At 42.8% G+C, this 24,296-nt stretch overlaps 1 protein-coding gene across 10 annotated transcripts in view; it reads left to right on the forward strand.

The window, feature by feature from the left end:
* The window catches only part of HSPG2 (heparan sulfate proteoglycan 2), a 191,114-nt gene that overhangs the window by 66,533 nt on the left and 100,285 nt on the right, over positions 1 to 24,296 (forward strand). For 7 of the 10 annotated variants that reach the window (XM_075605833.1, XM_075605836.1, XM_075605834.1 and 4 more), the window contains exons 4-8: positions 12,755 to 12,829; positions 18,875 to 18,984; positions 19,429 to 19,487; positions 20,942 to 21,102; positions 21,926 to 21,964. In XM_075605833.1, coding sequence (XP_075461948.1) covers positions 12,755 to 12,829; positions 18,875 to 18,984; positions 19,429 to 19,487; positions 20,942 to 21,102; positions 21,926 to 21,964 — 444 coding nt within the window. The remainder of the gene's footprint in view (positions 1 to 12,754; positions 12,830 to 18,874; positions 18,985 to 19,428; positions 19,488 to 20,941; positions 21,103 to 21,925; positions 21,965 to 24,296) is intronic. The other 3 variants (XM_075605835.1, XM_075605842.1, XM_075605839.1) reach the window with 2 other exon arrangements.

A 24,296-nucleotide genomic window follows, 5' to 3' on the forward strand; every position in this document is an offset into this window, starting at 1 on the left:
ACTGGGGCATCCTTAGCTCATGACTCGCATGGCTCGGCTTGTGTTAAAAATATTTTTGGGAAGACACGTGTCTGGCCACGAAGGACGAAACTAAGCTGCATCTCTGAGGTCATTCAGCGTTCTGAAGCAGCATCATATCACCGATCAGGAAACCAGAAGCACGGGATAGATTTACTGACACCGCTCGGCTCTTGCCCACTGCAGGGGACTGCTGTGATCTGCTTTGCAGTATGATGTGCTGAGGACGCCTTGTGCTGGGCAATCCTACATGTGCTGTCATTTTAATCAAGTGAAAGTGCTCAGCCATGTGACGCCTTCTGTACAAAATGTGAAAATGGGTTTCATCCATCATTTGTTTTGAAGCTTTCCCCTGTATACGCCTACTCAACGTGCTTATTCATTTGAACGGAGCTCAAAGCTTTCCTGACATGGGGAAGAAGCTTTACCACTTATTGTATAGTGGCCTCCCTCCGGGTTATCTATGAACAGTAATACCAAATGAAATGGAAGATATACACTTTCATTAAGGGGTCTTATATGTCAGGGTGCTCATCTCTAGTCCTTAAGCCCTCCCCAAAAGGTCAGGTTTTCAGCATATCCCAGTTTCAGCACAGGTGGCTCAATCGGTCCCTGCTTCAGCACAGGTGGCTCAACCAGAGGCTCAGTCTTCGACTGAGCCTCTGGTTGAGCCACCTGTGCTGAAGACCCGACCTGTTGTGGGGGCTTGAGGACTGGAGTTGAGCCCCCCTGTGATGTGTGACTGTAGAAAGAATGCTGCAGAGACGAGTCATACAGCGTTTCTTACATTCTCACTGTCTTTTTAATCTCACCTATACCCCCCATGTGCCTGTACTGCCCGACCTGGTAGAGATATACAAAAAAAAACTAAAACTCAGAAGAACTGCCAGGTTTGGCTCTACGTACAGTAATAGGGAACAACATATTCCCCGTCCTCCATGTTAATGAGCATTGCCCAGCGTATAATGATGCTGCTTGTTTTATACACGTCCTGATGGTCCAGCCTCATTACTGCCGCTTCCTCCCACGAGACGATAGAACTTGTAGGAGCAGAAAACTACACGCACACAGAGCAGCTAGGCCTAAAATGTAGGGGATTTTACACAGGGAGGTGCAGGTGACCAGTCATCACAGCTCATGGGTTTCCCCTGGGGGGAGAGTTCTAGGCGGTTTATATTGTGTTGGGTTCACTTTTCGAGTGGAGGGAATGCAAAGGGAAAGGCTGATCCACAGGTGATTTGTACCAAACAAATGGTACTACTGATAAAGTGCAGACGTCTGATGTTGACGTGTACTAATGGGAATTACCACCTTTTTTTATTTACAAACCCAGAGTTCCATTACTTTTCGTTAGTCAGCAGTTTCACTTCCTTGCTAAATATTGCAGGAAAAAAAATGCAATACCGGATTTCTTTAGAGCATAAATGTTGTATTCATTATTTATTCTCATTTATTACCAACAAATTCTGCAGGGCAGTAAAATGGGGGAACAGTGGATCCATAAACAGAATGACAAACTAAATAAAAACAAACGACTGCACACTGATACACAGCTTGGAAACCCTTAAAATCTAGGCTAGGGAGTATCTGAGCTTTTCTTAAAGACTAACGGTTTTGTCATTATAGCCCCCAATTTGAAAATGTCTGTGGTATGGGTCTCATTTTTACATCTGGAATTTGGAATTAGGACATACCTGAAAACAAAAGGTATATCTGAATTTACATAATTTCTAGCCACAAAAAAAAAACCAGTATGGATCCCTAATTAGTTATTAATGAAATAATAATAGTAGCATTTTTTTTCATGTACAGCACAGTTTACGAAGTGCTGCAGATACAATTTTACAGACACAAGTTCCCGTCCCAAAAAGCTTACACTTTCAGGGATTTGAATTTACTTTCCTGAGATTACAACGTAAATGGCTGGAATTAGTCCCGGGGGGTTTGCCTGCATCAAAGGCACTGCTCTTACTACAAAGCTACTGTACGCCTTCAGCGGAACAGAAGCCGTAGATATTGTACATTCCATGGTATTAGTGCTGTTCAGGGTAAGACGCTCGGAACTACATTTAAATAGCTGTTATAAACATTTCTTACATTAAAGAACAAGGATGGGTATCTTCACCCTGTTGCAATTCTATGGTGTGGTGGGAGTGAGCTTTAAAGGAACATTGTCCCGAAATGACACTCCTGTCAGCACGTGGCTTGTTTATTTGATAAGGCTTAATACACACAGCTATCCAGCTGCCTCACTTATCTGCCCTTAGGGTCCCTAAAATGACTAATATCTCCCCACAAGCGTCACAATATCTCAAACTTGCAGCTACCACCAGGGATAAACAGTCTTACCTCCAGGGGTCCTTTGTCCCCCTGTTTATTAGGAATAAATATGATAAACACACAAAAATCTATTGAAGCAAAATGTGTCCGAAAATGTAGTTACTCTCTTCCAAGTGTGCAAAGTTCATTAAGGGCCCAAGCAAAACCTTTTGGATTTAATATACAAAAAGTTGTATAGTGCTTAGTTACAGAAAAAGAATGTTACAAGAAACATAAGGTATAATATGCAGACCGTTTCATCAAAATAATGGGATAAAACAAACAGAAATTCCTTACATACATTACCACATATTGGGCTCGGCAAAGGGTCTTGAGTTGGAAATATGAGAATTCACGCATCATAGCGTTAACACTCCCTTTGTTGAATTCTAAATTCAAATCCCAAATGCATGCATGCAACCACCACGTCCCCCCTACAAAAATGTCCCACCTCCCCTTGGGGGGCACACCCCTGCTTTAGAGGATGTGGACAGATAGAGAGAATGCTACACACCTGGTGGAAATGTAAAGAAATCAAGGATCTATGGACCAAATCTATAATATTATTAAACAGAATGTTAGGCTTACATCTCACCTTGGACCCCTGGGTTGCATTGCTAAACCGACCTATCCCAAAAACTACCAAATTCCAAGCAAAACGTATTACACATCTCTTTTGGGCCATAAGATGTAGGATAGTGGCCAATTGGAAGCAGCCGACATCGGAACTTTCCTCAGTCCTAAATAAGATGTGGGAAATAATGCATATGGAAAAGATCAAAGCATTCCTACGAGACAATGTATGAATTCACTGCAACCTGGGTACCATGGTGTAATTTATACCTACAACCACGGTCGGTCATAGATGCCATGTTAATATGACAAAACACCCACAAAGGCCCCCTCAGAATGGTCAATAGATCTGCAAACTTACATAAAATGTATGTATATGTACTGTATTGTGAATGAGAAGATGTAACTGTATTAAATTATATTGTATCAATGATGCATGTACACTGTGTCCCAAACCCCTCCCACCCCCTTACTAATACCCTATCTTTCTTTTCTGTACCCCTTCCCCCCAAAAATTGCTAAGAAAAAATTCAGTGGAAAAAAAAAAGCCTGAATATAAAAATACCCCAAATCTTTCTTTCTATAGCACCTAGAATGGTGGGGCCAGCATCAATGTGTGTAGGTGAAAGATTAATCTTAGCAAAGCTACTCCTAATTTTTAGGGGAAAACAAATACTGTATCTGACATTTGCACTTTCACAATCGGGGATTGTTTAGCATCATTTAATCCATTTCAAATGGCACAAAGATATATTTGTTAATTTTGTGAATCATACCGGATCCAAGATCTCTTTATTTTTTTTAGTAAACTTGTGACTGGAATGTCTTCCTGGCCCCACCCTCTTCTTTTATCCAGATCACCGTGGAATTCCTTGTACGCTACATAAAGACGCTCTGTTTACTACCACTGGCAGAACAGCAAAGTTGTAAAATATACTGTTTACACAAGATCCCAAGTTACTGCACTCAGGGTCAATATAGTGTTTAATGGACTATAATAGTCAGACAATCAAATGTCCCATTATAAGGCGCAAAATGAATAACATTTTATTGAATGTAATTAACAGCAACAACAATAAAAATATTTGCCAGCATAAATTTTTATTGTCGTCGCTGTTAATTACATTCAATAAAATGTTATTATTTTTGTGCCTTATAATTAGATACCCACCATTGTCATTTTGAAGGAAGTAAAATGTTATCTCCCCCAATGGGACATTTGATTGCCCTGACTATTATAGTCCATTAAACACGATTGACTCTGAGTGCAGTAACTTGGGATCTTGTGTAAACAGTATGTTTTACACCTTTGTTCTTCTAATATGTATATATCCCAGTGCACCGTAGACATGACTATATATTGGTACTAGGTCGAGCGTTGAATCATCCAAGAGTTTCGATACTACCGCTGGCAACAAGGGTTGACAAACACAGAAAACAGGCAAGGACATTCGGGCCTAACTCCTATTTAAAAAAAAACATGCATTCCCCCCCCCCCCCCTGTCCTCTTATCTAAACATCTCCTCATTTTAGTGACCAATAAATACCTAGACCAGTTTAACTTTACATAGAAGAAAAATAGGTCTTTAAAAAAAATACATACTTTAACCCTTTATGCGCTGGATTATACAAATACAGAATATAGATCGAGTCTGTCGTCACAAACACTGTAAGACTTTATCAACAGTCACACCTAAAGGTGACAGACCAAGTGGCCCAAATAGTAGCCTGTTTTAGAAGCCATTACTCACACAGGCCCATATTCAGAAAAGGGTGCTAAGCTTTATCATGCCTTTACTGCCATGCATTTGAATGGGGGTGTGACGATAGGCCCTATCTGTATTTAATATTCTCCCACTTCAGCACACAAAAGGTTAACTTGAGTTCCAAGTTACATCTAAAAGTACATGTATTGTTTTATTGGGGTATGGCCACAATGACCTCGCTTGTTTTTTTATGCTTTTGTCTAAAGGTGGGGTTATCTAAGAGCAACCTGGTATGGGACTGTGGGGTGATTAAAATAATAGAGCCACAACCCTTGTTGACAGTGGAAATTAAAAAGAGCGTCTTTATTTAGCTTAAAAGGAATTCCTCCGTGATCAGGATAAAACAGGAGGGAGTGGCCAGGAAGACATTACACATGTCTGTACAATTTTACTAAATATAAGATATTTGGGATTCGAATTTGGGATTCGATAGCATTCATAAGGATGTGAAAGATATCTTCGTGACAAGGGTGCTCATCTGATTAAATTGATACAAAATATGACAGGTTGGTCTATGTTACATATTAAATACATATGTCACCGTAAAATATTAAAGTTACTCCCTTGAAGATAGGTGTCCACGTGTATTTTAATATACAAATGCAACATTGAAGGTGGCATCTTTCTAGGTGTTGTGGAATGAAAGTTATGGAGTATTTTTATACTTAGGCAGTGTTAACTCTATGACACGTGAATTCACATATTTCAAGACCCTTTGAGAAGAAGCATAATATGTGGTATATTGTGGAATTTTTGTTTGTTTTATCCCATTATTTTTTATTAAACTGTCTGAATAATAAACTGTATGTTTCTTATAACATTATTTTCTGTAACTAAGCACTGTACTACTCTTGTATGTTAAATCTAAAATGTAATAAGTACTGTTTTTGTGCCCTAACTGAAATGAGCAAATTTTGGAGAGTAATTGCTTTTTCGGACACATTTTGCAAACAATGGACTTTTGTGTGTTAACCATATTGTTTTCCAGTAAACAGAGATCAAGAACTCTGCAATTAAAACGTGAAACTATTTTTGGTGGTAGCAGTGAGTTGAGATATATTGTGATGGATTGGGATATAAGTGTCAGCTGGATAGCTGTATGTATTAACCCTTATCACTTACACAAGTCACATGCTCACAGGTTTGCCGTACGTGACGGGAAGCCCCTTTTGTGGGTCTGGGCCATAGTGAGGTTCTGTAGGTAGGCTGCAATAGATGAAATCACCCTGACCCAGAGAACACAGAAATGAAATACTCTGGCAACTCCTGCCTTTCATATTTGTAATCACTTATGTATCTATGGGAAAAAAAAAAAAAAACTATTTAGTTATAGTCTTGGATACAGTTACCTTCCAAATACTCTGATGAGAATAGCAAGCTGTTTGGAACAGAGAAAGTGCTGTGCCAAGGGAAGATTGTTGATGATCACAGACTGATAATGGAAGAAAGGCTGCTGCTGTCTTTCCTTAATGAGAACATTCGTTAGATTGTACTTTATATAAAGAATCACAAAGATTTTTAAACTTGTTTTTCAGGTATCACCTAAGCACATTAAATAGTGCTATCATTTAAAAATTGCCTTCTATCTGAGGCCCCTTCCAGATCTACCATTATACAGCACAACCACACTGTCTATAAGTACAGTATATACATCAGTACCAAAGACCATCTTTGCAGAAGAGATCATCCCGTTGATACTAATTTGAGCCAGTGGGACTGAGAGATCATCAGTGATCAACTACTGTAAATATCTTTTTGGAATAAGCTTTTTAAAGAGAAGAAGCTTTACTTTGCTGGATAATTCTAACCATGCTTAGTATTGCTGTATATTGCAGCATGTTTGTTTTCATTGATGAGAACTGATGTTCAAAAATAATAGTGTGACCAAGTACATTTTCTGTATACATGTGCCTTTTTAGCTTTCCTTTTTGGAGGTCCCTATGTGTTTGTTATATTACTTTAGTCTGTTATCCTCTGCTCATTCTCTTTGTTTCCCTTGAATTCACCCCCCGCACCCCTCCCTCCGAACCTCCTCCACTCCGGAAGGAATGTGCTGGCGTTCGAACATCTGCATTTCTCCACATCTGCACTGTCCAAGCTTATCCCCACATCTGCATCTCCACTCGCTGGTTGGAAGCCGCTGGTCAAGTGCATGTCCCAAAAGACTGAGGGAGTGAGAGACGAGGAGAGTGTGATTATCGTGATAATGAGGGAACATGCAGGAAAGATCCTTAAAGTATACTTCTTTCCTTCTCTTTTTCTCAGGCTTTTAAATGTTTACGCTCATTCCTACTTAAATCGTTCAAAGTAATGTTAACAAGAAAACAGTAGTTTGAATTGTTTGGAGAAATCCCTTTGGAGTCCAGGTTATCCTATATTTCTGCTTTAAGACCAGGAATTACATAATTCTCTGTAATATCATGCCATTTTGTTTTCTCAAAAGCGAAGTTTCGTAAAGAAACAGTAATTGTGCTGTTGTACAACAGCTGTACCTTTGCACTTTGGACACTTTTTCCAGGAGGCTTCCCAGTGCATTCCAGTAGTAATGGGTTTAAACCCCTGAGTTTAATGCAGTGCTACAGTCCTACAAAAAAGAAGCCCAGGAACCCACGTTGAGAATGATGCTTTACATCTATGTACAGATAAAAATGCTCTGTATGAATGGGTACCATAGATTTTATATTTAGGATAGCCTTGTCTATTCTAAGCATTTTTAATTGCCCTACTGTATTAGCCCGTACCACCTCTATGGGAAGGCTATGTCATGTATCCACCAACCTTTCCATGAAGAAGTGCTTCCTCACATTTCCCCGGAGCCTGTCACCCTTCAGAGCATGACCTTTTGGTCTAGCATGTCTCTTTGTCTCAAGTATGCTCCCATCCTGTACTTTTTTAAACCTTGTATGTTTTTATAGTTTCTATCATATCCCCCCCTCTCTTTGCTCTTTGAAGTTGCACATATTAAGGTCCTTCAGTCTTTCCTGGTCAGTTTTACGGTGTGGACCATGTACCATTTTAGTTGCCCTGATCTGCACAATCTGTAATTTATTTCTGTTCTTCTGAAACGATGGTGTCCAGAGCTGAACACAGAGTCAAGGTGAGGTCGTACCAATCATTTATAAAGTGCTATCACTTTATCGTCTTCATACTTCTCCACCTCAACAGTTTTCTGTTGTGTAACATTTTGTGCTGCTGCTTCTGAGGCTAATAATATATTCTTGCCTCTCCCACAGTATCACCACCAAGGCCATGTTCTCTTGAGGATGGCGATGACAAATATCATGGCATTGATTACTATCGCCCAACAGTGTGTGCTTTTTATGATGCTGACAATGTGGGTGTTTGTGGTGGGCTTGTGAGCTTTTCTATTACTTACTTTTAAATATATAGGCATGTCACTTTTGCTTTAAAATATACTTCTAATACTAGAAACCCTAGTGCTACTAGAGGGGGCAGTGGCCATGGATGCCTGCTGCTTACAGAGTGATTGGCTGTAATTTTGATTCTCATCAGCATATTCTTCACTGATGCTATTACCTCCTACACCACTAACAGTTGCAGCACCAAAAATCACATCATCACTTCCATCGTCTCCAATTAGTCACTTCCTTGCCCTGCTCGAGCAGTTTATGCACCACACACATCAACACCATGTCCATCATTGTCATCGTCATCATCTGCCTACTCCATCTCTGCCTCAATCCACCCCTCAGTCATTCCTGCTCTTTCCATCTTCTCAGAGTCTTGAAATAAGTAAACTAGAGAGCGTTCAGAGTGGATTCTCCCAGTCCATGCAGACTCTGACCTTCCCTCGCATGTGTTTTTGCTGATGTCCTTGCACACCCAGAGTTAGAGAGAGGCCTGACCACATTCAGAAAAATACTCCTCTTCCCTCTTACGCACATTAGTAACAATATATACAGTATGCTTAGTTTGGAAGGCTACTCTCTGAAAGCCACTTCTATTCTTCCCAACAACATCTATTTTGTTCTGGACAACCTGGAGGAATGTTTGACCCTCAGACCTGATGAAGAATATGATGGTGTTCGTAAAACCTGCCTTTCTGTTCTGCTTCTTTTCATACTAGAAGGTTGCTGGTTGTCAAGTACAATGGCTGCTGTTCTCAAAGGAGCAATTACTACTCTTTTCTCTTTGGTCCTATTCAGTAAAAGTATTTTTCAGCTGCCACCATGACCATGATGACCAGCACCACACTTCCCCAACCCTCTTTCTTGCCAATTTAACTACTAGACACATTTTTTTATTATAATTCACTGAGTGTAATCAGATCACCGTCTACTGTGTATATTACTTATTGGCCCCTTTATGACAGAGTTTACATTCTCAGCTGGAGTCATTTCTTTCATGACCGAATGTAAACCTGGTGGGTTCCCTTATCTTTTACCAAACTGGTCATTACTCCAGGGTCCCCCAGGCGCAGAGCACACAGTATGATCTTTGCAAAAATTTAGGATAGAGAAAATATTGATGACAGTGTAATTCTTACATTTAAGCCAGTGGTTTCCAAACTTTTTTTGGTTAAGGAACCCTATGTGAAATTCTAAGGAACCCCAACCCTCTCTAATAGCGCGTCTGAGATCAGATGCATTGTAAGGAACCCCAACCCTCTCTAATAGCGCGTCTGAGATCAGATGCATTGTAAGGAACCCTAACCCTCTCTAATAGCGCGTCTGAGATCAGATGCATTGTAAGGAGCCCCAACCCTCTCTAATAGTGCGTCTGAGATCAGATGCATTGTAAGGAACCCCAACCCTCTCTAATAGTGCGTCTGAGATCAGATTATTGTAAGGAACCCCAACCCTCTCTAATAGTGCGTCTGAGATCAGATTATTGTAAGGAACCCCAACCCTCTCTAATAGTGCGTCTGAGATCAGATTATTGTAAGGAACCCCAACCCTCTCTAATAGCGCGTCTGAGATTAGAGGCATTGTAAGGAACCCCAACCCTCTCTAATAGCGCGTCTGAGATCAGATGCATTGTAAGGAACCCCAACCCTCTCTAATAGCGCGTCTGAGATCAGATGCATTGTAAGGAACCCCAACCCTCTCTAATAGCGCGTCTGAGATTAGATGCATTGTAAGGAACCCCAACCCTCTCTAATAGCGCGTCTGAGATCAGATACATTGTAAATTATTGTGTATTTTGTACAATTTTAAAATGATCTGAAAATGACAGGGACACCTTTAGGGACGCCCGGTGAACCCAAGGGTTCCTAGGAACCCTGGTTGAAAAACACTGACTTAAACACTGGGGCAAATCATGTAAAAATTATAACATTTTATATTAAAAACCACATTTTTTAAAGAGAGAAAAAAAAAAGAAGTGTTTCACCCATGCCGTTAGCATTTAGCAAAATGACATAAAGTAACTGATACAATATATCATATTATATTACAGCATATCCTGGCCTGTGTACTAGTTGTACAGGTCACATTTTGGGGATCAGAGAGGAGGGAGAAGAATGTTGAAGGGATGAGATGGGAGAGACCCAGGAATATCTCCCTGTTTTGTTTTCTCTCCTCTTCTTCAGCCCAAGTTGTTGAAGTGGTTTCACGGTGGAGCCAGCAGGGCATTCCAGCTGTAGACTTCGACGGTTTGATACAGATGGACAAACGTCTGGAGCCTAGCCAGGCAGTTTGGGATTAATCTGCAGCTGGGGGATAGCCAGTGAGCCTGGGTAATGTATTCTGTCCCTGGTAGAAAGCCAGGCAGCCATCGTTTAATTAGAGCTGCCAGTGAAGGTGGCCAAAAGGTTTTAAAGCCATTGCTTGCAGGTGTCTCTGTTGTGTTAATTCTCCACTAGAAATGCCAGAGTATCAGCACAGTGATTATAAACCTACAGGGTCTGATATAGATCCTCTCACTTCTAGTGCAAGGAGAAGCAGGGATACAAAAATGGTCATCAATAAGAATTCAGGGTGCACAAATACTGAGCCTATTGCCTCTGGCACTTGATCGTGCCAGAATACAGAGCCTGTCACCTCTTGGGCTGTTTTGGTGTAGAGAATCAGAGTCTGTCAGCTCTAGGGTTGGATTGGCAAAAGGGAAATTCAAAAAGGGAAAACCCAGTGCACTCGCACTGGTTGGTTAAGAAGATCTCTGATGAGTGGTATGTATGTATATCTCTATTTACATAGCGCTTCACAGCAGTAATACACGTGACATATGGTAATGATAACAATAACAACCGCTCACGTGACGCGACCGTCGCCTGCCCAAAACAGAATCCTCTGTCTCCTCTCCAGTCTGCCGCCCTGCAGCTCCAGGCGGCGCGCATGTTGCTCGCGGTATGTTTACTTCAATTGGATGGCAGCTTTTTGTTTCTGCGCCGCCGGCATTTTTTGGGAATAATCACGGCCTTACCTTGTCTTCGGCAACGTGACCCAACGTGACCCCCGCGGCGTCATTTGACGACGAGAGCCGGAGACATGGTAAGGGATGAGGGGGGGGGGAGGGCGCGAGCAAGCAGGGTGGCATAGCAGGGAAACATTGCGCACCCCTGGACTAGAGTACTGTAGCTGACGAAGGGGTCTGGGCCCTCCGAAACCTTGTGCTCTTGTCACGGTAATCTGGTCATTTAAAGTCGTGCGGCGGAGTTCCGCCTTCTCAGCTGTGAGATGCAGAGTTTGCCAAATCTGGGGCTGACTCTGCCTGGGGAAAACGTTAGGAAGTGATTTTCCTATCTCCCATTGATTAGAGGTTCTTGTTGTGGGATGCTCTGATCATGTTGTTCCAGTTAATGTGCCTGTCCCTGAACATGCTGGGCTTTGGAAAGCTCGGCGTAGACCTGGTGTCTCCTTGACCCAGCAGAGCGAGGAAGGATTGGGATGGTCTGCAAGGTGTGCACATGCAGCAACTTGTCATGGCACAGAAGCAGCAGCACGTGCCCTGATATACACTGATCGTTTCGTGGAATCAGGCATGAAAATGTTGAGATGAGACAGAAGAGGAGGAGCTGAGGGGAACAGAATTTAATTGACTGAAATTTCATGAAAGAGTGGTGAAATTACCCTAGATGAATGAGGGCTACAAACACTACAATGCAATACATTAGTATTATTATTTATTTGTAAAGTGCCAGCATATTCCGCAGTATGGTACAGTGGGGTACAAAGTTATGTATATTACATAAACACAATCACCGACCAAATAAGGAGGACAAACAAGCGCATGCCGATGCAAGTGGATAGTGAGGGCCCTGCTCTTGAGATCTTACAGTCTAGAGGGAATAAGGGTCAATGTTGGAACAAAAGGTAAACTGGCTGCTCATTGTGGGACGGAATATGTTTCAGGGTGTAGCATGGTCCAGCCGCACAACTGATCCCATTAAGGTTTGGGGGTGAGGGTGTTAGCACAGTGTTTGGTCAAGCCGCACAGCTGGCCACAATAGGGTTGGGGGGTGGGGGGGGGGGCAGGAGATAGATGTTAAGGGTATGTCAGATAGGCTTCCTTGAAAAGGTAAGTGTTCAAAGAGTTTTTGTGTGTCTAAATTGCATTTCCTCATTTTGTTCAAACCACCACCCTGCAATTTGCCAGTTGACGTTAATGAAGGTGACAAAACAGCCATCAAAGGTCACTAGTTAGATTATCAAGAAGCCCATTTTTTTCCCACTCTGTGAAAGTCCCAGGCTCTCAGAAAATATCTGTCTCCTCCTTTGATCGCACATGATTGTACTGTGAATGTTGGGGAGATTAGAAGGGTCAGCATAGAGTTTGATGACTGCATAAAGCAACTGACTTGTCTATTTTTCATTTCTGTCTTTCAATAATTGTATTTTTTCTTTCTCTTGCTTCCTCTCCTGCATCATCCTACCCTTTCCTACTATGTTCTACCCTTCTCTGGCCCCTACCATTCCAACCAATCCTGTCCCTTCGTCATTCTGCCCTCCCTTGTCTTGTCACCTTACCATCGTCTTGTGAATCTCATTCCAACCTCTCATGTCCTATTCCTCCACTTCCTATTGCCTGCATGACCTACCTGGTCTACTTTTATCCATCATCTCTTACCTCTCCCTCTGTTTACCTGTCCCCAACACCACCCCCACCAAATCTCCTAGGTTTTTTCACCTCCCCGATAGTGCCTCAGCTTGCGGGTATGAGTTTCTCTGAACAGGACCAAGAACCATTCCTCCGTAAGTTATTATATATACAGCTCTGAGTGGGAGTGAAGCTTCCTATTGCATAAGAAACGTCCCACATTAATACACTGCTATATCAGTCACTGTAGTGCACAGTACAGCATAAGTATGTCTTCCACAGTTTTAAGTGTGGGGGCTGTTCCCATATACTGTACAGACTTCTGCAGTCTGTGTATTTTAAATATTTAGATTCCAAGATTTATAAGCACTACAGAATGTATGTATGCTATAAGTTTTGCATTTTTCTAAGAGATCACTACACTCAGGGTGCTGACAATGCATTTTAATGCTTTCATACATCACTCCCTTCACTTTTTCCCAGGCTTGCCTTTCATATACTGTACACTCTGCTACTGCATCTTGATTTCTTTCTGACTAGTATTACTGTGTGTCTGGCTAAAAAGAGGTTATGTATGTCTTGGGACCAGTGTTGCTGGTAATAATGGCACTGACGGCAAAGCGCAGACGTGCACATTTGCAGGTTCTTAGGCTGCCTTGCATGCACCACACACCCACCACGCACACAGTGCCCTTTCTTCCATGTACGTTTCTGCAGTTCATGGAACAGTTTAATGTATGTCTGTGGCTGTCCCAGTGCAAATAGCTTAGTTAGGACACTGTGGCTTTGTGCTCTTGTTATAGAGGAGAGAGATGTAGAGAGAAAGAGATATGGAGAGAGAGATGTGGAGAGAGAGAGAGAGAGATGTGGAGAGAGAGAGAGAGAGATGTGGAGAGAGAGAGAGAGAGATGTGGAGAGAGAGAGAGAGAGATGTGGAGAGAGAGAGAGATGTGGAGAGAGAGAGAGATGTGGAGAGAGAGAGAGATGTGGAGAGAGAGAGAGATGTGGAGAGAGAGAGAGATGTGGAGAGAGAGAGAGAGAGAGATGTGGAGAGAGAGAGAGAGATGTGGAGAGAGCAAGAGATGTGGAGAGAGAGAGATGTGGAGAGAAAGAGAGAGATGTGGAGAGAAAGAGAGAGATGTGGAGAGAGAGAGACAGAGACGTGGAGAGAGAGAGAGAGAGAGAGATTTAGAGAGCACCCAATGTGTAAGATGCCTGTTTTAGGTTTTCTGTGTGTCTGCCGTCACAATCCCAACTAGATTGGAAAACACTTGGATTAATAGACTTGTGTTTAACCTCCAAATTGACATATACTAGAACCCCATAGCAAGGACTCAATTCCACCGTGACTTACTTCATTTAATAATGGACAATCAATGGAGAGATGTTTCCATGTATACAAAATCCTGAGCTGAAGCCTGGCTGCAACAAGCTGTTTATATGCTGACCTGTTTCCTTTAGGCTACGCTTATAGTGCCGGCGACGTGACGTCACGCTGCGTTCGCTGGAAAAATCAAATTGAGATAACTTCCAGCGATCGCGACCAAGCCGTCGCGCCGTCACATCACACTTACTATAAGCGCACGTGACGGCGGCAATGCATTTATTTTGACACGACGTGCGTCGCTGTCGCCGACACTATCAGCGCAGCCTTGGATATCATGGTAGCCTGTGCACCAGTATCAATGGGTCCTGTTTCATATTATGATTATACTGTAATGTGTTGAAATAACTTCCCTGACAATTTTAGATGTCATATCTTGCCCGGGGGCCATTACAATGGTTTTGCTGTAGATGTATTTTGTGAGAGGCTCTGATTACCGGCACAAATCGTATACATCACACCTTCGAGCCGGAAGAGAAGAATTAGTATTGGTTACGAACATGATGTTCCTTGATGTATTGCATTTTGTCACATTCAAATGTCAGACAGCTGAGAGCTGATACATACAATCTATGGACCCTCTGTGCTCTATTAAGATGTGATGAAAACAGAAAAGCATCGGTCCCAATCTCTGCAGGGGAAACGGTTAATTGGCGCATGAAGAGAGGGGCGTAAAGAAGCCATGCTGGGAGAAGAGAACACGAGACATTGAATATGTCCTTTATATTAGGGGTGCTCAAATCTAGTCCTCAACCCCCCCCCCCCCCCCTCAACAGGTCAGGTTTTGAGGATATCCCTGCTTCAGCACAGGTGGCTCAATCTGTCTCTGCTTCAGCACAGTTGTCTTCGACTGAGCCACCGATTTAGCCCAATGTTTCCCAGATATTTTCCCCTTTTATAAATAGTTATTTATTTTGTAGTATCTAGCTTTCCCTATGTATAATTCTGTTATATTCCCTTTGTGATGAGTAGATAATGCATAATAATAATAACAAATGGTGAAACAAAAAGAACATTAACATGCAGCAAAATAAAACTGATATGATTATGACCGCAGATTTCTACATATACCAAGAGAACAAAAAAATACTATCTCAGTTGTGTGACGGCAATAACTGGTCTCCACTTTCTGCCTCTAATGCTCCATAACTCCAGTCCTCAAGACCCCCCAACAGGTCAGGTTTTAAAGATAGCTCTGAATTTAGCACAGATGGCTCAATCAGTGGCTCAGTCTTCGATTGCACTCCCTATGCTGAATTTGGGATATCCTTAAAACCTGACCTGTTGGGGGTTCTTGAAGACTGCCGTTAAGCACCCCGGTTTTATACCAGCTCCTTTATCTGTTCTTGTGTACTATAAGTAGCGAGTTCCTTCTGAACATCACAGGATGCTTGCACCACTGAGGCAGACTACATTGAGAGTTGATTACACCAAAGAACACGTATATTTAGAGTTGACATTCTCCTCATTACAAGAAGCATACTGGTGATTTCCCGTGCCGCTTGCCTGTTGCTGCCTTGCTTATTTTCGTTTTGCAGATGGCTGTTTGCTTCATTCTTCCTTTTAACGACTTAATTGTTCTAGGTCTGTGCTGCTCCAGCGAAACCCGCAGAGCCCCCAATGCCTCTGCTGAGAACATGCACAGTAAAACCCTATCTGCATTTAACGGTCCGTAGCTCTCCTGAGGGGTGTAAAGCCGCGTGTGCCAGAATACACTGGGAGCATAGAATATGTGTAGGAGGTAGAGAGAGAACATGGATGCTGAGGATGCAGCTGTGTGCATCTGTACGGGTACATCCTGGCACAATGCGGAGGGGAGATTCAGGCCATTCCAATCATCCCCTAAGGGTGTATCTGCTTTCTGACAGCTGTGTTCACAGCAACCATGCCTGTTTAGTGTAACTAATAAATCAATTTACCCCACAGCTTGCGTGTGTCATGACAATTCAGCAGTGACAGACAGTATACTGCAGGGTGACTGCAAGGTTTAAACTGATCTAAACTACCATTGAATTGTTCATTCAGGGTATACACAACAGGTCTCCCCAGTTCTTGTTAGATGTGAGTCAGGTTAACAAGCAGCAGTCCCGCACTACATACTGCATGACGAAGGCTACCAGGGGGCTTCTCCAAAAATACTGGACACAATGGTGAAAGGTGCGACGCACTCGAGACAGACACATGCACACACCCCTTTCACCTCTCTCCATTCCATGCTGTTTCCTCCTTTCCTTGACCCCACCCCCAGGCTCCTGACATCTCCACCTGATTGGCTGCTTCTGGGTAATGCAGCCAATCAGGATGGAGGAAGTTGCCCAGCTCCCTAGCAACAGCCCTGCTCGGGGAAATCCCGCGGCCACTCCAGCCGGTCAGGTCACTACGCCCATAGAGGTAATACCGGTATATACATACATGTCCAGTATTACCTCTTAATTATTTGTTACTGGACAGAGTGGCCAAATAAAGGACAGTCTTGGTCAATACTGGACACCTGGCACCCCTATGCATGATATACAGTACCGTAAGTATATAATAGTACTGTGAATTTTACAGGCAACCCATAATATTACTGTGACCATGGGAGAAATTAGGCAGTAAGCTAGCATGGTGCTTGGAATACATTGTAATGCATTCCAGTCCCCCAGCAGTAACAGGGTTACATTTCGAAGGGGAATGTGGGTTTCAGAATGTACTGGTGGTGTTATCCCGCTTCCAGATGGGACGGGGAATGCAGATGTTTGGAAGGGAAACTGAGATATGTGATCCATAAATAAGGACAGAATTACCCCAGTGAATACGTGTGATAATAGAGACGTTTGTAAATGGAAGTGGGGGGAAAGGCGCAAAACAACATTTTGCGGATGAAGACAGCAATATATGCAATACACCGAGCGAATCAATGGCATTTGCAGCTGTACCTTTTCTTGTGGAGGTTTGTAACCAGCTGTTATACTAGTTACAGTACACTTGTGACTTGTGATTTCATAAATGTCTACCTCTACAGTCTACACATGCTTATTTAAAATTCAAGTGATTGTGAACATTTTAAAAGGTATCCTGCACATTCCACTTGAGTACAAGCTGCTCTCGGCCCAGGACAGCTGCATTGTATGTTGCGAGACAGTTTTTAGGTGACCAACCTGGTAGTTCTTCACAAGTGGAACGATAGTATACAGAGTTTGCAAACTCCGAGGTCTCACGGTGTCCTGTGTCAGTGAGTTTGAAGACAAGACTACACTCTTATTCCACCTGTGAAGAACGCTCATGTTAGTCCCTTAATAGGTATTGCAATTTCCAACTAAGCTACATTTCTCTAAAACTGATGAGGCTATTAGAAGTCTGAGCTACATCCATATGTTTCACAGAAACTGATCACGGACAGTTCTCTCTGAAGACCTTTACGATGGCCCCTGAAACCCCGGAGAAATCTGACATTGATCTGATGGGATTGTTCTGTTTCTTTCATCTTTGTAGTACCGAAAAAAAAGTATTTTCTACAGCCTGTTGCTGTCTTTTCCAGCACAGTAGTGGTTAAAAAGGGGATGTAATTTCTTCAGCTGGCTGTCAGAGAGGCTTAAAATGAAAAAGTTAACGTATAAAATTATTCCACTATATTCAAATCAAAGTATGGGTTGTATTAGTCAGGTTTTTCTCTTAACCCTATATGATGATGTTTTGCTGTTGCTAACATTACAGAGATAATGGTTTAATAGCACTATCTCTACTGAAATCATGAATCCATCCACCCCCTCACCCCTCTTTTATCTCTGAGGACATCAGTGGAACACAGGGAGAATTAGATAAGCAGCTAAAAATGCTTTCCCTTTAAAGGAGCAGTCCCAAGTAGCGTGCAAGCTCATCCTGTCCAGCTACCCCTTGCTCTCCCTCTTCTCTCTCACTCCCCCCCACAACACTGGCCACACACCCATACACAGACACACAATTCCACCACACACCCTACTTTCACATAACAATACTCACACAATACCCCCCACACCACAATACCCACACAATACCCCAACACCACAATACTCACACAATACCTCCCCACCACCACAGTGCCTACACAATACATATGCACTGAATACATACCCACACAATATACACATATATACACACACAAATTTACCTTCTGGCCGGTGTTCGGAGAAAGGTCCAGAGGCGCGGGGGGGGGGGGGTGGTGACGATAGTGAGGGGGAGAGGGAGGTCTGGTGCAGCAGCAATTGGGCCCAGCAGCCAGATACAGAAGTTGGGCCCAACTTCCAGCGCCGGGCAGGCCCCCTGCAGCTGCCAGGCCTGGGACAGTTGTCCCGGCCCTCCCCCCTGTCAGCGGCCTTGTATGTATTGTAGGAGTGCCAGGATTACAAGAAGGGGGAGTTATTGTGGAAGAGGAGATGGCAACGAAAAGTACTAAATATAGTATGAGTACATCAAATAATCTTTTAGCCTAATATTCATTACCTCATTCATTATTAGAGGGAACATCAATGTATTTTGCTTCTGTGGCACTGAAGAAGTTACTGCAAAGCCAATATCCCTTTGTCTCCTGTGCACCTTCTCATTTGGAATGTTCCTTTTGTGCCAGTGTTCCTGCCCTTTTGTTCCTTTCCTGGTTCCTGTAGGGGAGTCATGGAAATTATCTGGGCATCCAAGAGTCTCCTTGTTATTCGTGGACGGTTGGCGACTATGGTTTCCAAGAGGTCCGAATACTCTACTCTAACTCTGAGATGAATTAGAATGTGGTGGCTGCGCATCATCTAGAATGTTGGCTGTGCATTGTCTATCTCTTTAACACCGTTTTTCTTTCCTGTTGCAGTTTATTATAGAGCCCTAGTGAATTTCACCCAGTCTATAGAATATTCCCCCGAGCTGGACAACGTGTCATCGGAGGAATTCCGTGATTTGTCTGAAGCAGTCGTTGACACGGTGAGATAAATTCCCTTTTGGTTGGTGTCTTCTTAAGCTCTCCTGTGGTTCAGCACCCCTTGAATACAGCCTGTGAATATTAGGACCATGGTACAGCACCATGTGTATATGTGGAGCACCATGTGTACATGTGGAGCACCATGTGTATATGTGGAGCACCATGTGTATATGTGGAGCACCATGTGTATATGTGGAGCACCATGTGTATATGTGGACTTTTTTCTTAGTATGGTACTGGCAAGACATTGAGGGGGAAAATAATTTTTGTGGCTTGTAATTACTGATAATTTCGTTATTGGAACAAATACAGCAAATGCCCAAGGAAAGTGATAATGCACCAAAGTAAAAATAAATACAATTTAACATAAACACTTTACTGCCAGAGCTTTCACTGTGTACCAGCTGTTTTTTAATGCCTCTTTGTTTGCCTCTCTCTCATTTCAGCTTGAGTCTGAATATTACAAAATTCCTGGGGATCAGATGGTCAACGTGGTATATATCAAGTGAGTATTGCGAGAGAAGTGAAGATCGGGCAATGCCCTAATCCGCACGTCTTGTGCACATCCTCATCCAATCCATCCCAGCTCAGTGTCATGGCTCATTGTGTGACTGGAAAACATATAACAAACTAAATGTAATGAACTTGCACTCACCCTGTCATATATTACTTAGATAGAGGTGCTAGGATTCTGCATCCTTACCGCTGGATGCATACATCTACAATAAACCATATGTTTGGATCAGTACTCCAAAAAATATATGTAAATAAGAATATGATAAACGCACGTAATGCTTTTCGCCTCACCAAACTTCTTCTCTAATGTATCAAAAATCAGCAGCAATACAAAATATATATAAGAACACACAAGGGAAGGGAAGTCAGCAGACACCCACTGTTACATGTGCAAACTAGTGCATCGTTTCAAGGCCTCCTAGCCCCTTCAGCCTGATAAATGGGCCGGGAGGCCTTGAAACGTTGCTCTAGGTGGCACTTGAGAAGCACAGAAGGGTGAGAAACGCGTAGGAGGTCTCCATGTTAGATGTGTTGTTGTTGAAATAAAATAACTTTTTCATTGCACCTGGTCTCTTCAAGTCGCAGTCTTTCCAGTTGTACTGAAGCGACGCCCCTGGCGAAAACTTCTATGTTTCTCTCTAATCTGTTACCTAATATTCAAGGTTATAGTAATTTTGCCAAAGTCCCATGGAGCTAAGAACAGAAGTCATTCGACTTCAAATGCCAATACCTTAATAACAAGACTGCTGCTCCAGTATCTACAGTGTTGTGTGGGGTTGTAAATTATCTTTAAGCCACATGCACTTTCGTAATCTTATTTAACAGTTCAGGTCTCCCACCTTTTGTCTGTGAACACTGTAGATACCAAGAGGGAAGGGACTTAAAAAGTTAGGAGTGACTTTTGTTAGGTAGGCCTAGGAACCATGTTATGGTGAAGCAAATACTAACGTTTCTACACGCACACAAAAAAACACAGAAAAATATTTTGCTAGTTGATTTACTGTTTTCCATCCAATTATATTTTCATACATATGAAAATTCTGTTAGTTTTATCAGTTATAAGAAATTATTGTAAAAGAAAACCCCAAACACTTAAAACATGATATATAAACAAATTCGATACTAATTAAAAAAGCGACAAAATGAAGCCAAATATTTAAAGATCCAACCTGTTAACTTCCCTACTATACTTCCAAGGGCGCTTGAACAGTATAATTCTGTGTACATCAATGATGTAGATCCTAGAAGTTGAAAAAAGGTACTTTCAGAAGGATGATTGCTGTTGGAATAGTGTTACCAGCTAAGTATTCATTTAAATATGCTCTACGATATATATCTTTTTGGATATGAAATGCTTGTTTGAATGGATGTCCTTAATCTGAATGTTTTTGCTGGGTCGGTACACAAACCCAGTTTTAACTCCTCTGCCTTTTGATGCGACAGACTCATCGAGGCAGACGTCTTTGTGGAGCTTGATGTGGGCTCAGAAGGCAACGCCAATGATGACCAAATCCGGAAGGTGCTCTACTCTGTGATTGACAGTGGCTCCATTGCGAACTATATAACTTCTACTCGTGGATTCCAGTTTCGACGTTTAGGAGCGGGTGAGTAACCTCGGCTATATATCGATCTTAACCCTCCGGCAGAAAAACGGTTATTGATTGTTGGGTGTGAGTAGACACACGTAGAACCTCTATATATACACTGATGTTTCAATAGAGTCCTTTAACCCCTCTTCACATTTGGAGACCACCAGACAGAATTACCACTTTATTTTTTAATTCAAACAATTCCTGTTTAACTATTTATGTAAAATTACAGTATGTGGGATGAATAGAAATGGCAAAAAAAGACTGCTTTGTAGAAGGCCGCCTACACACATGGTGACAGAGGGTTTGCCCCTTTTGTCTCAACTTCCACCCATACATTACAAAGTGGCACTCTTTTCAGATCATACTGAAAGTTATTCTGTATATTATATAGTTTCTCTGTATTTCTACCATTCCCGATGAAGGACCCTAAGAGGTTTGATAGCTTGTAATATATCAACTACTTGGCCCAAGAAAAGGTATTATACCCCCTATTCCCTCTCCTCCTTTGTTACTACATGGAAGAAAGGACCAACACAGCTCCCCACCCTTCTTTGCTGAACATCACACAAGAAAACAGTCGCATTTGCTTATTGCCCCTAGTAGTGTTCCTCGGTTAGAATACAGGTTACATTGTCGGATCATAACTAATCTAATGGAAACTTACTGTGAAACCTATCCAGCCGCAGTGCAGTTACTGCTGTCCAGCTAAATGTGTAATATACCTGTCTGGGAAAGGGTTGGTGATAGGGATGTCTGAATACAACCCGGGCTTCGTGCATCTGTCTACATTTGGCAAGAAACATGTATATGGCACTGAAAGTATCTTCCTTTGTAGCCCAAACCCCGCCCCCTCCTGTGGGGATGGAGTCTCCAGGTAAGATACCTGAAGCGTGCTGTGGACTTGGTGGTGTGCACCTCTCTGAGAAATGTTGCATGCTACAGTAGCTTTGGCCTGTGTCCTGTTTGCATGGCCTTTTCCTTCAGGAGGAATGACTACATTGTTGTTTATAAGCTTAGCTCTCCCATAAGTGCCTTATTGAGTATATTAAATCCGTCGTAATGACATTGACCTTCGTTTCTTTTGATTTTAGGGGAATGCATGTGTGACCCATGTTCCGCTGAACTGTACTTATAAATATATAACTTCAGTCTTTGTTTACTTTTAATATTAATAAAGCACTTCCAACAACTGGATGCTGTCCGATAACTCTTAAATTGTTGGCAATGTATCAAGGAATGCATTGGGTTTTTTCCCCCCCTTCTCATAAAGAAGTTGCTGTTTTTTGCATCTGTATTGCTTGTGATTTGTAGCCTGTGGTTTCTTATGGTCAGTTAGCAAATGCCTGGCTTTGAATGGATCTTGTTTGTTACACGCGTGGAGCGTGTGCGGCAGGAATCCCTGGTAGTCATGCTGCGGCCTAGTGCCGTGGCTGCAGCTGAGAGACCCTGGCACATCTTCCCCCTGCTATAGCCAGCGCATCTGTCCTGTATATTTAATTTTTTGGGTGACGGCAGGAAGGAAAGGGGTGAATGTTCAAACGATGCCCGTACACGCTAGTACTGCGAGACTATCTGAAGGATATATTGGCAAACGCAGGCGATAAAGACCTCTAAATATTAAACTTGTGTTGTGTGGACCAAGATTGAACAACTCTGCTTTGAATTTGGTCAATGTAACCCCCTTGCTGTTGTAGGAATCAGCAACACATTGCGTGATGTTGGACTGCTGCCCCTCCAGCAGCAAAGAGACAAGTTAAAGTAGCAATCCCCTCCTTTTGTTTTTCTTGCCCCCTATTTTTTTGGACTGCCTTGATTCCATCATTGGAACAGGGGGTCGCCGGGAGCTGGATCTCACTATTTTTGAGCCCTCTCAAGATACTTGCCAGTAACGTTACCTGGCTTAAATCTCCCTCTGGGGGGAAACAAGATGGCAGCCAAATCTCAGGCCAATAGGAAGCCGCAACCAATGATGTTACAGCTTCCTTTAGGCCTGAGGGCTAGCGGGCCTATAGGATGGCCTTTAAAAAAAACTCTTTAAAAAACATAAAGTAATGCTGGTAACTTCGCTGGTAGGCATCTCAGGAACTGGGAATATAGCTTGGTTTAGATCTGGCACCCCTCCCCCACACACCCCCTTCGTTTCTTTAAAAAGAGGTGCGTTGTGCGTTAGGGGTGATTGCTGCTTTAAGATTTGTATGTGTGTTAATGTTCTAATGTGAATGCCCATTGCTTGCTTTTTTTTTTTTAATGGTGGATCTAATCGCAAATCGCATTGTTAGTCTACAGTGCACAGCGCCCAGGCAATGATGTGCTTTGATTACTTGGTGCCATCACTACTTTCCACCTGTTGTTTTCCCACATTCCCAGTGCATTCCATCCCCAAGCCCTCTAGATAGATATGTCTTTACTCGCTTGACTTAATGAGCTTTAGGATCATTAGAAATCTGATCGTCCACTTCACACATGCGCTAGCTCAGGGGTCCGCAATCTTTCCCTGCTGCGCCCCCCCTGCCAGCTTCCCTCCCCGCTCGCACCCCCCTCCCCACCCTCCCTTACCTTGTCTCCGGCTCTCGGCGTCAAATGGCGCAGCGGGCTCAGGTAACCTCGCGCGGCATTTGACACCGCGTTGCCATGGCGACGTGTCCCCGAAGTCAAGGTAAGTGAAGTTGCAGAGGCCTCACGCGATCCTCCCGGCATTAATTTAAATGCCTTGGGGGAAGAGCGCGGGGCCGCTGCAACCGCCTCGCCCTCCCCTGAACAATCTTGCGGCCCCCCCAGTTTGTGCACCGCTGCTATATCTTACAGTTTCAGTGGGAACACCACCTTCAAATCTTTGTACTCCACAGGTTCAGGACCTATCCTCTCTGACCATTTGCTTTGCCAATGCCTTGTGGTTTAGACCCCATGGCCCTGAAGTTGCTTGTGCCTGGACATTTGTGAAAATCTCATCTGTAGCACAGTCGCAAACAAGGCACAACTGTTTGCAACCAGTTTCATGGTTTCTAAATCCATTTTGGGATTTGGATCATGTTGGTGGAAATGTCGTTTTATTCAATTCAACATACCATGCCATTGTAACTGGATATACCGGAGTCATCTTATGTGTTAATGCCCACAGAAATGAGATGGAGTGCCTAAAATTGTCTCTTCTCTCTCTTTCCCTCTGTATTTCTCGGTCTCTGTGTCTTTCTCCTTGTCTCTCTCTT

The sequence above is a fragment of the Ascaphus truei genome, chromosome 6 (assembly GCF_040206685.1).
Source record: "Ascaphus truei isolate aAscTru1 chromosome 6, aAscTru1.hap1, whole genome shotgun sequence".
Lineage (NCBI taxonomy): Eukaryota > Metazoa > Chordata > Amphibia > Anura > Ascaphidae > Ascaphus > Ascaphus truei.